This window comes from Ictalurus furcatus, chromosome 15, assembly GCF_023375685.1.
Source record: "Ictalurus furcatus strain D&B chromosome 15, Billie_1.0, whole genome shotgun sequence".
Classification (NCBI taxonomy): Eukaryota; Metazoa; Chordata; class Actinopteri; order Siluriformes; family Ictaluridae; genus Ictalurus; species Ictalurus furcatus.
Window position 1 is genome coordinate 19,062,250 of NC_071269.1, and position 13,247 is coordinate 19,075,496.

Consider the following 13,247-nt stretch of genomic DNA (forward strand, 5'->3'; position numbering starts at 1 on the left):
ATGACATTGATTAAAATCACCTAAAATAAATTTAGGAGAATCTGGAGATGTGGCGTCCAATTTTTGCAGAGCGTTCATCAACACATCTGTTGCTAGATCCAGTTTAGCACGAGGGCGAATATACACAACAAGAAAGTAGAGGGAACTCACGTGGTAGGTAGAACGGGTGGGTAGAAAGGACAAGCATTTCAATATCTGAAGTACATATTTTGTCCCGCACAATCAGGTCGTTACACAAGCTCTCCTTAGCGTACACACACACTCCACCTCCATGTCTTTTTCCAGTAGCGTCTGTCCAGTCGTACGGGTCCAAGAAATCCATTTAGTCACAAACTATCATCAGTCACAGAGTCATCCATCCACGTTTCAGTCAACACTAACGTGCACGTTCCTGTACTCATTTAGGAAAGCCAGATTCCCTTGCAACTCATCCGTCTTATGGCGGAGTGAGCAAATGGCGGAGGCAGCGGGGTGAATCTTTGGTTCTCTTTCAGCTTACGTTTTACTTCTCCATGCTTACCCCGTTTCCTTTTAGTCCTACTCTCCGAAGACCAGGCTTTGTTAGGATTCTGAAGTATATCCACAGTACTGTAGGAACTTCACCATAATTCATCATAATCCAATTCAGGGATGTCCCACGTAGGGTCAACAGAACGATCATCGGGGCGGCTGTGACTCAGGTGGTAGAGTGGGTTGTGCACTAATCGTAGGGTTGGCGGTTCGATTCCCAGCCCACGTGACTCCACATACCAAAGTGTCCTTGGGCAAGACACTGAACCCCAAGTTGCTCCCGATGGCAAGTTAGCACCTTGCATGGCAGCTCTGCTACCATTGGTGTGTGAGTGTGTGGGTGAATGAGAACCAGTGTAAAGCGCTATATAAGTGCAGACCATTTACCATTTGTTCCCTGGAAATACTAAGATTCTTATGTGCCTCAATTAAGTTAGGATATCAAATAGTCTTACCTGAGTTCTGCATTTCTATGTGTAATAATTTATTGTTAATAAATTTAGTTCAAATTTAGTTTATCATTCCTTTCCTATCATTATCTTTACGAAAACACATACGTGCGAGTAATGTGGTCATATTTAATGCTAGGCTCTTACAATAAGTGCTGTCTAAGTAGGATTATATGTCACAAGCAGCCCAGCTTGACTCACATCATCCAGCTAATGCAATCAGTTAACCAACAACCATGCCTGATGCTCATCCCAATTTCTGTAAACACCCTAAAGCTGTGAGGCGGCAGTACTGCCCGCTGCTCTTCTGTGCTGCATGCTCTAACGTCTAATTTTGATTTATATATCCTGAAGATTAAAGTGACTGTATTGTGAGAAACAGCTTCTTCCTATAACACTTTACAGCAACACTGAGAAAATGTGAATTCTATCCCTAGTGCAGTTTCATTCATTTTTAACAGTAGCAAAAATGCTTCTGATATTTACACCAACCACTCAGAATTACTTTTTGTATATTACATGAGAGATGCATTAACATAATTACTGTGATTGGCCCACTACGGTAATCAAGTGAGACACAGGCTACATCCCAAACCACACACTATTGTCCTGAATAGTAGTCTGCTAGATGAAGTAACAGATGGCAACACACGATTGTGTATGGAAGTATGCAATACTCACAGGTGCACCTGTTTCCAAGAAGACAGAACTATCCATAATCGTCCTCCAACTGCTCTCTCATTGTAAACTGGAAAGGCAGAAAAAGGCAGCCTTCAAGTGTTTTTATTAAGAAAGCATATATATTTTATTAAGAATACACACCACGCACACACACACACACACACACACAGATGTATATGTATATACATATATATATATATATATATATATATATATATATATATATATATATATATATATACTATTTTTTTTAAGTAAATGTTTCAGACACACTGGGGGTGTAATGCAATAGCACTATCTCTTTTGGTATTTGTTTAGTGCTGTATCTGTATTTGGATACAAAATTGACATGAGCATGGCCTGTATTTTATTTTTTATTGTTTTAATTCAAAATGAACCCTACAACTATGCCCCCGAAACACTGGAAACCACTGAGAAAAAACACCAGAGGTAGAACAGCAGATGGCAGCACTGTCAGTATAGTCTGGATTCTGGCTCCTCAACCTCAACTACATCACTCCAGTTCATAATTAGTTCCCATTAGAGATGTGTGAGGTTGCTTTTATAGACTGTTTTTAGATTGTAGTTATTATTTTTGTTTGTTCATGTCAGCAGTATTTTCCGGATGAATTTACTTGGTTCTATTTTGCAAAATATAAACAAACTAGCAGCATAATTTACACAAACACAACCCTGACCAGGCAGTTACTAAAGATGAATGGATGAACATGAAGATGTGGTATTTCTTTGTCCCACAAGCTTCATATCTCTGATTGATCATCAATAGTGCACCTCCTATTCATTTTTGTATTTGTATCTATTTAGAACGCATTATCAGTTCATTCTGAATAATGTATTCATATTACTAGTAGACACTGAGGAACAACATAACATCGCTGAAGAAAACCTACTGTAAAGTTCCTTTAAAAGGCTGCCATGCCAAGTCATGTGATCAGGTGGGGATTGATTGAATGTTTTGGCATGGGCTAAGTAAGAGGAACAATGATGCCCTGGTTATACATCACTGTCATTCTCCCTAATTCAGCAGGGGCTTACTTCACATGTGAAGGAGTACACATGCCAATGTTGTGATGTGTTGAAAAGATAGAAACATAGATTACATCTGACCGTGGAAAGCGTTGCACAGTCTTTGCAATACCATCCAAATCATGATTCATTGTTTAGCAGAGACTACAGACCTGCATATGTCTGAACTCTTGCTGTTTCTAACTCGAGCTGCCTCAGTGCTTCCTCTGGCCTCTCTTTGAAGCCTCGCTTAGTTCACCGGATTTGTTTGGAAGTTTACGCCATAGTGGGTGTAATGTGTTATGGCATGTTGCAGGGTTTTTCTGTCCAAGCGCGGAGCTCTTTGGGGCACAGCCACTTGCTGTGTGTGTGACAGTTGCTGTGCTTTCTTTTCGTGCTTATTCATGCAGCAGCATACTTTTATCTCTCTGTATCTGTATGCCTCTGTTGTTTTCTGACTCCCGCACTCTCCACCCCTCTGTGACTTCACCCCGCTTTACGAGAGGTGGAGGAAGAAAGCCAAGCTCATATTTAGGGGCTGCCAAAATGTTTGATATTCTAAATATGCTCTGCTCCAGAAATATCTGGGGGTTTTTTGTTTGAGAGCAGGATACAGCGCTACAGCAGGAGTATTAAGAGTACACACTTGACTGTTGCACTCTTTAAAAAAGGTTCCTCAGCGGGTTTTTTGGATGGTTCTGTTTACAACTGCTTCTTCACATTAATTAAAACTAAGCTAACGAGTTTACCGTTACCTCAGGATGGAAGCTAGCGTAGTTTAATTAAAACACTTCTGAGGGATAAATTAGACTTTTCACTAACCTCATATATATCTCAATCTAAATTATATCTCAAAATCATTTTTTTAGATGCATATTTAGATTTACTTAAATTATTGTTGTTAAAAAGATACTAAAACTACACGTATGGGTCAGGCTTCTGTCATCCACTATTGTTTTGCTGCAATGACTTCTGGGAGTACTAGCAGTTCGTGCGCTCGGGTCTGCATCCGATTAATCCTTATGATCCTATCAAGAACACATCCAGGTAATTTCATGCATCCCCGGTACTTGCGTTCTTGAGTATTGGAATGTAACTTCAGCGGTGGATGATGACGAACAGTAGAACGAGTACACAAGGACTGTTGTTTTACATATGCACACTAATATTTTGTTTATTTATTAGAGCTATGGCTATTTTTATACTTGAACTTTCCACTCACAGAATGTATTTGATTCAAATTGAAGTTTGAAGTTCACATTTATAGTCCTTTTTTTTTGAGATTTGGATTAAACCCATTAAACCCAGGATTAGTATTAAAATTTCTGATGAACGATGAGATCAAAACTATTCAATGTAAATAAATATTAACCTCATATTAGTACTAAGTCTGACATCATATTAAGGTAGCGTTCACTGTACACTCTTAGGGAACAAGGTTCCATCTACAACACAACCCTAAAGGGCTCTATGTTCAACCCTGCAACAGAGGGTTTCCCTTTCAGACAAGGCAGAGGTCAAAAACAGTAAGTACACAGAACTTGACAACAAGGAACTGGAACAAGAAAAACTATGGCTCAGTAACAATCCATTACAATGATGAGAATGTGCAACTAGACAAAGGCATAGGAAGGTAGAAATAGACAAGCTAATCAAGGATTGAACTCAAAGCATCTGGACATGATCGGGAAAACACAGTAATGACAGATCAAAACAAAGGCACGTCAGTGTACAAAAAAAAAGCACATGGCGAGAAATGAAAAACAGAACATGGGCAGTGCCTGGCGGAGAGGAGAAATTTGTGACAATAAACCTCTTCATAAGGTCTCTCACATGTGTTTCTAAAATAATTTTTAAAATACTCTATAACCAATTGATCAAATTGGTGGATAGTATTGGTCGTAGGATGTAGTGTTAGACTTATGTTAGACCTAGAGAGGGATGACATAGGTTTGGCAGGTGCACTGTACACCAGGTGACAACTGTGTCTCCTCTCTTCCTTGGTAGTTCATGGCATCAAGTGGACTTGCAGCAATGGGAACAGCAGCTCTGGTTTCTCAGTGGAGCAGCTGGTGCAGCAGATACTGGACAGCCATCAGACCAAGCCTCCACCTCGGACTCACAACTGCCTCTGCACAGGCACGCTTGGTAAGGGACAGAAGGGAGACACAGAGATAGGCCAAGAGAGAAAGATAGGTATAGACAGAAGAAGTGGTAGGAACACCATGGTAGCATGGAAATCTGCAGGATAGAGGTACTTTGCACAGATAGATTACATGCTTATTGTTCTGGTTGAGTATATTATAATGATTTACAGAATGCCTTATAATCATGACACCACTAGAGGACCTCGTTCTCAGTAGCGACAGGGGCTAAATTATTTCATTGAGCTATTAGAAAGGTTAGATATTATTCCTGTTATTTACTGTCAAGCTACATGCATGCAAACATTTATATCTAACATTATAGTGGAGTACATTTTATTTTGAATGAAGGCTGTATGATCATTTATTCACATTGTTTTTGATCAACTGAATATGCAACAACGTGGCACAAAACATTAGCATTTAATGTTTGATTTGATGTAACTGCATTGTCTGAGGAACGCCATTAAGAGCTCTCATTCTTATTGACGATAGACACTGAACATACTCCTCTGTTGTCGTACTGGGAAGATTGTCATTCTAAGTGTTTTGGCCTTGTTTTTTCCATGTCTCTGTCAGGTGCTGGGAGCAGCGTGCACCACAAGTGTAACAGTGCTAAACACCGTATCATCTCTCCTAAAGTGGACCCTCGCACTGGGACCTACAGCAGCGGTCACTCCGAGCTGCAAAACAGTGATGTGTCAGAAGGCAAAACAGAACACAGCCATGCCGGGGGAAAAGCAGGCACAGGGGCCACAGGAGGGGGCACATCACGGGAAAAACGCAATGGAAAAGTGCATAAGCCTGTACTACTGCAGCAGAATAGCACTGAGGTCTCATCTACCAACCAGGTGGAAGTTCCAGATACAACCCAGAGCTCACCTGTGTCCATTAGCAGTGGCCTAAACTCAGACCCCGATATGGCCGACAGTCCCGCTGTTACAGGGATGAGTCACGTGGCCTCAGTAATGAGCAGCCTATCTCAGAGCGTCTTCATGTCAGAGGTACCAGGCGATCCGGTCTACAGCATGTCGCCCACAGGAGGTGCTAATGCTCACCTCATGGGCCCTGACGCCACATCTCATGGACTGGTGCTTGCTGTAGCCTCTGACAGTCATAAGTTTGCCTTTCCAGGCAGTGGGGGCACAGAGGCAGGCACACCAGGAGCCGCAGACGGACTCGCCATGCTCTCTGCAGCTGGAGTCTCTGAGGAGCTCGTCCTCTCAAGCAGCCTGGATTCGAGCAACATCAAGCTACCAGAGACCGCCATGAACTTTGACCCAGACTGCTTCTTGAATAACCCGAAGCAGGGCCAAACTTATGGGGGTAGTGGGCTGAAGCAAGAGAATGGCTCTTCAGGTACCTCCTCCTCCGTGGCCAGCACCAACGGCCTGCAGCACTCTCCACAAATGTCCAACTCCAACTTCAGCTTCAATGCAGAGATCATCAAGAACATCAAGACTGAGGACACCTCCTTTGAACAGCAACTGGCCAAGGAAAGCGGCTACCAGATGGGGACAGTAGTAAGCTGTAGTGTAGCCAATGGTTCAGGCTCCCAGAACTCGCTAACATTAACCCCAGCAGGCTCACTACTGCCTTCTGGAGGAGGACTGAGTCCCAGCACCACCCTGGAACAAATGGATTTCAGTGCCATTGATGCAAAACCTGACTTCTCCTCCAGTACATCAGTGGGTTATGACCAGGCAATGACCAACACTCATCTGGCCCATCAAAGCCACTCACCCAGTTTCTTCCTTCAAGACACACCACAGTCAGCCCAAAACCTGCAAGGCAGGCAAAATTCAGGCCAGAAGAGCCATTTGCTGGAGCACAACTCCCATGACAGGGCCTATATGGGCTTACAGGTTGTCAAAACAGACTCACCTGGTACCAACGGCCATCTCCACCACCACCATGGCCACCAGAGTCAGCACAGACCCAATTGCAATGGAAGTTCAGCCACAGAGAACCAAGGGCAGAGTGGATCTCTTCAACTACTACAATATCCCGGAGGCTTCTCCAGCCTTGGGACAGAGCATGAGGATGTGGTCGGTCATGATCAGGCTGGCAGTACAGCTTCCAGTCAGGCCAGTAGTGCTGACACCAGATCAGATGGCTTAATCAAGCCTGGGGATCACCTGCAGACCTGCGCAGGAGGCAACACAGAGGGCGGAGGAACAGAGCACTATCTGCAGCAAAGTTCTGATAATGGAGTAAGCAATGAAGCTGTGGCTCTCAGGAATGGTAATTCCAGCGACAGCACTAATGGCCAGCAGCAGCTGCAGCCTATTCTTCAGGGGGCTGGGCTGGTACAGGGGCTCTACAATACAGTGGGGACCCACCAGGGTCTAAGCGGAGCTGGATCTGGTAGTACTGGAGGCACCGGCATGGAAATCAGCCTGGATCACTTTGACATCTCCTTCGGCAACCAGTTCTCTGACCTCATCAATGACTTCATTTCAGTGGATGGAGGAGTCACTGCTGTGGGCTCTGGTGGGGCACTGTATGCCCACCAGCTGGTTGCACCACCTGGCTCAGATGGGCAGGCAGCCTCAGGAGTAAACCAGCAGCAGGGCCAGGGGGATGGGAACAACAGAGCAACAGGATACAGCACTTCTGATCTCTGCCTCCAGCCTTGCTGCAGTCCCCAGGGTCTAGGTGGTGGAACGGCTGGTGCAGGGGCCTCCGGGGACACAGGCTCGCTTTCCTACATGCATGTAGCTGATGTTGTGTCAGCAGCAGTGGCGCAGGGCACACTGGGTATGCTGCAGGCCACAGGGAGGCTCTTTATGGTGACTGACTACTCTCCAGAATGGTCCTATCCAGAGGTGAGTTAATTTAACTGAGTGAAACTGACATTTGATTGACATTTGCTGACATTTATTTAACAATTTGTATGTACATTTATTTAAAGAATGTACAATACTAGATGAATTATAAGCAGCATGAAAACCATCCTCCACCTCTCACTGCACAATTCTTCTAAGGAGTTAGCCTGGTCTGCCAGGATTCTAGGTTTCTGCTACAAATAGGCAAGCGTTGAATCTCAATGAGTGGTAGGTCTGGGTGGATAGTAGTAGGATGGATGGTTAATTTTTCAGCACACATGTCGAACTGACGAATCACATTGCAAGGAAAAACCTCAGAATAGAAGCAACTTAAAAAGCAGGTTTGATCATTGATGTACACATGTCATGTGATATAGGTACTCAGGACTAGTGAGTACAGAACAATATTCACAACAGAAAATTACCACAGACCAGACATTCACTACTGTTCTCATGTTGTGTTCATTTGTTAACCTATGCCCTCAAATTGCTGAAAGAAAAACATAGTTTCAGACTGGTGTAAATCACTCATTACTGTTTAGTAGGAAGTTTCTCTGTTAGAGGGCGCTATTATCCTTATATGGTAATCTTGAGAAAGAGGAATCTAGCACGACCCTGCACAAATATATGGTTAAATGGATGAAAATTATAATTGCAAATTGTGTGATGTAAAAGGGCCTAAACATACTTTAAACAAATACATGCCACATCTAATTTTGCTGCCATTTCTATAAAACAATAGTTGGGTTTTTTTGTTTGTTTGTTTTTTTTACTTTGATGTTAACAGCATTCACTTGGTCAAAGTAGCTTTACAATAAAAGCATTCACTGAGCTACTCACTTACAGTATGTCTATGGATTGTGGATGCTGACTAAATTCTATGAATATAAATTTTGAATTATATACTCATCATATTAAATAAAATGTATTCCTTTGGTGTATTTAATAAATGTACATTTTTGCCACGGTTTTTTCTTTATTTTAAAAAAGTGGGTGGAAAGGTTTACCTTTAAAATATATCATTTGAAATGATGGGTTATGATTTTAAATTTTTGGATTTTTTTTTTTTTTTTTTTTTAATTCTCAAAAACTCAACAATACTGATTTTATGTAAATTAGGAGAAAGGTGAAGTATCCAGGGTTACCAGGGAAAAGTTAAGGCTTTCATAGTGGTGAAACCAATAAAACAAAATGACATTCATGCAAATGATAAATAAAAAAATAAGCATATGTATCAACCAAGCAGCAAAAATTATTTAAAACCCTCATTAACCAAATGCCTTCATCCTGAGAGTTTTAACCTCAACATGTTTTTAAATACAGAACAACTTCCACATTTCAACAAAGCTGTTTAATATAGAAATTTCCAGGTTAATTGCCCAATTTTGATCTATTATTTCTTCTGCTGTGTCACAAAATCTCTCCTTGTTTGGAACATTAAGCAGCTATTGCATTATAAAACCACAAGAGGGAAGAATTCTCTCTGAAATGTTGAACCTACCTACCAATGTTAGACCCACATTCTTCCACATGATGGCAGCAAACCATTTCGTGTAAAACTGTAAATCTTAAACGTTACATCTAAACATTATGTCAAGAGCAGTGAGATTAAGAGTACATTTTTATTTCCTGTAGAAAAGCTCAACTGACAAATTAATATAAAAAGGCTTTCCAAATAATACAAATGCTTGAACATTTATACAGCAGTAAAAGTGTAGACCAGGGGTTTATACTTATGGCCAACAGGCCAAGGCCGTTCTGATCCAGCCCATGAAATGAAGTTAGACTCTGAGTTTTAAAATAAAATTGTCTTGTGGATGGTAATTGAATTGAAAGATTCAAAATAAGAGCTAGTCTCTGTTATTCTACTAGGGGCAAAAATGAGCCATTAACCCAGGGAAATAAACTTCACTCCTGACAAAGTGCTCTAATTATTATGTCATTTTTCATGAGAAAGCTAAAACTTTGATGCTGTAACAACGTCTCTTTCTAAAACGACTAATTTAGTAGTTATACAGCAATGGGGTAAATTTATGCTTTATGATTTATGCGATCAAATGTAATGTAAGGAACAATTGATGACATGCCGTTGAATTATTAGAAAATATTGCACACCCTGAGGTGGTAATGCCGCCACAACGCGAAGCGAGATGACCGTTACACCTCGGGGTGTGCATTATTGCTAATAATTCAACGGGTCGGAGTCAGTTATTCCGCTTATATCACAGTTACCACATCTCAAGACATTGTTCAGATGTTTTATTTCAAGATACTTGTCAGGTTTTTGTCCTTAAAATGCTCTTTTGTGTGGAACTAATTTATTACGCATCCCATCTCAAGCCTGCGTTGCTAATTTCGAAATGTGATTTTATAGCTAACGGAGGCATGAGCCGTTGATCTGCAGTTACTGGAGAGAGTTCACAGTTTGCTTCATGCTGATAATATAAACATAGAACAAATAAATAAATAAATATTGATAACCCTGCTTTTTCACATGGTTTTTCGTTTGTTTGTTTTTTATTACTGCAGAAAAAAACAACAAATAAATAATTAATAATTAATCACGTGCGCTCTCACGCTCTTTCTTTTGCTTGCAGTCTTTCCAATAACTGCATATCAATCGCTCATGCCTCCGCTTCGCCGATATATATATTTCTGGAAAATCTCAATTTTCTGTCATTTTGTTTGTAGTTAGCTCTGTGTGCTGTGGGTGGACATTGGGCTAACATTTCCGTTATTTCAGTTCACTTGGCGAAGTGATATGGAACTGTAATGCGGTCAAGACCTGACTGGAACTACTTTAGCTGTGCATTTACAGAAAAATAATTGCACACCACAGAAGCCAATCAGAATCGAGAATTCAACAGCGTTGTGGTATAATTGTAAATATTTTTGCATTTTGCGTAATTGAATAATTTAGGTACATTTCAGATCAATTTGGTAAATGAACACATTTAAGAGGAGTTGTTGATGCGTTATTAGTCTGCTAAACTGATTATTTGGTCTGGCCCACTTGACATTGGACTAAGTGTAACGTGGCCTGTTATCTAAAATGACTTTGAAATGCCTGGTGTAGATATAGAATATATTGACAAAGTGTAATCAATATGTGTAACTAATATTTGGATATGTTAATAAAGCATTATCTAATATGTATAACCATCATTTAGAATTGTTACTTAGAGGCATAATCTAAAACCATAAACCATAAAACACGTTTAATTAAGTTACATTCTAAGTGTGTACTGAATTAGAAGACTTCTATGTTTTACTGCACAGCAGGCATAGCCTAAAACTATAAAACACTTTTTTATCAAGTTCCATTCTAAGTGTGTAAATTGAGTTAGAAGAACCTTGTGTTTTGTCTAAAGCAGCCTTACTCTATGGCAATAAATTAGCAATTAGACATTCACCAGAACTGTGTTTCCAAACAAAAGCCCTTTAAGTTTGCAAACCAGTGGCAAAATAACAGATAAGACTTCCAGGAGGAAGGTTACCAGGCTGGGACTGGAGCCAGAAAATCATTAAGGTATAAGGGTGAATTATGGGACAAAGTAAAAACCCTGTCCTGATCAAACATTTAAGAAAATACAACTGACAACGCATGTGCCGCAAATGTAAGGTATCATATGGATATGAATAATTAATTAAGGCAATGGAGATAGGTTTGTTTCTAGAAAGAAAAGTTGAATACCCTGCCTAGGGATAATTTTACTGCTTCAGAAAAGTATATAAAGACACGTTTGTGTGTGTATAATTCAGGTTTTCTGCAGACTGTCTCACTTTATTGTTTCAATAAAGTTTGATTACTTTTTGACATCTACTAACCCTCTGTCTCTGAAGTTTTATGTTAGGCTGAAAAGATTGTTTGCCTTGACATAGACTGTCATGTTAAGATATTAAATCGGTGTGTGTGTGTGTGTGTGTGTGTGTGTGTGTGTGTGTCAGGGTGGGGTTAAGGTGCTGATCACTGGCCCGTGGCAAGAGGCTAACAGTCAGTACAGCTGTCTGTTTGATCAGATCTCTGTCCCTGCTTCTCTGATCCAGCCCGGAGTCCTGCGTTGTTATTGCCCTGGTAAGTTTTCACTCATACACATACACACATACAGGACACTTTCAGACCAAACAAAATGAATCATCACTTCATCGAATCTTGATAAAATTATTATCAACACTTTATGTATGTTGTACTGTAATTTGCTACAATGCAGAAACTGCTGTCCTCATAATATTCCCCCAGCGACTTGTATTTTAATTGAGCCAGACTTGTACAGCCTCTTGGGTCCGCTTCTGTTAAACCATACATGAGAATTGCTGGCTGAACTCTCATGGGCACTCATGTGATTTTCTCTCTGTATTGCTCTAATGACTAATGCGTGTGTTGCTCTGTTTGTCTCCTTGTAGCCCATGACACAGGGCTGGTGACTCTGCAGGTGGCAGTCAGTAATCAGATCATCTCCAACTCAGTGGTGTTTGAGTACAAGGCCCGTGCACTGCCCTCTCTGCCTTCATCCCAGCACGACTGGCTCTCTCTGGACGGTACGGCTTCTTTTTTCTCACTGCTGCTCTGCGCTTTCGGCTTGCTCCTGCTGCGGAGCCGCTGTAAACGTCTTTAGATATTTATTATGACAGCTGTTGGTTGAGAAGATTGTGATTTGTAGATTGTGTTAGTGTTTCCTCTGGAATAGAGGAAAAACTTCAGAACTAGTTGGGATTAGTCTATGTACAGTGGTTGGCAGATTAATGGATTGTGGTGACTTATGATTCACGAGTCATGATGGCATCCAGAGTCAGGAAAGTACTACAGTACTTATATTTTGTAACTATACTTAAATATCATTTTATCTGGTTTGTACTTTTACTCCTTATATTTTCATGTAGACCTTTTAATTACTCGTTACTATCTCAAAGATCACAACTTAATTAACTCAATCACATTTCTGTGCACTCTTAAATTATTTATTAACTGTAACTAAAACCTCCAATCCAGTCCATACCAGTACTTCCTTATGAATACCACAACAAATCATCTTTGAGCAAGGACAATTTGCGTATTAAAATTCAAATGATTTTGTAGAAAAAGAATGATCTAATCTCATGAAGAAGTCAATTGTTTTGGATTTATTTTCATTTTATATCATTTGCCATAGAAACACAAATGTATCTGAATAGCCTCCGGATATAGGCTCCAGAACCCTGAACGATAAAGTGGTGAAGATGAATGAACTTTTATTCGTGTATACTTTTGGCTCACTATTTCTTAATTGAATTATTTAATTGAATTGAATTTTAGCACAATACCCCATATGAAGTAGAATATTGCAGCAGTTTCTGTACCCCAATGGCATTTTAAGTATTAACATACGATTTATTATTTTTATTAAGCTCAGCATTAAAATTTTAGATCAAGTTAGAATTTTAATAGGACAGACCAGCTAGGAGGGAAAATTAATTCCTTATATAATTGTGATGTCTTAGCCTGGGGCTTTTCTAATTACCCCACATTTTACCGGCACATTAAATCAGTGTTTTAGAAAAGATTTGAGTATAGTAGAGGAGAGTTAGTTATTTCGTCAGGATTCAAAGGGCAACTTCAGTCTTTAGGGGTG

The 13,247-nt window shown here is 40.4% G+C and overlaps 1 protein-coding gene across 1 annotated transcript in view; it reads left to right on the plus strand.

The window, feature by feature from the left end:
- Positions 1-13,247, plus strand: part of camta1a (calmodulin binding transcription activator 1a) — a 442,204-nt gene that overhangs the window by 390,981 nt on the left and 37,976 nt on the right. Inside the window, exons 8-11 of the mRNA XM_053644237.1 lie at positions 4,674-4,814; positions 5,390-7,638; positions 11,587-11,713; positions 12,043-12,177. Of these exons, the coding sequence (XP_053500212.1) occupies positions 4,674-4,814; positions 5,390-7,638; positions 11,587-11,713; positions 12,043-12,177 (2,652 nt within the window). The remainder of the gene's footprint in view (positions 1-4,673; positions 4,815-5,389; positions 7,639-11,586; positions 11,714-12,042; positions 12,178-13,247) is intronic.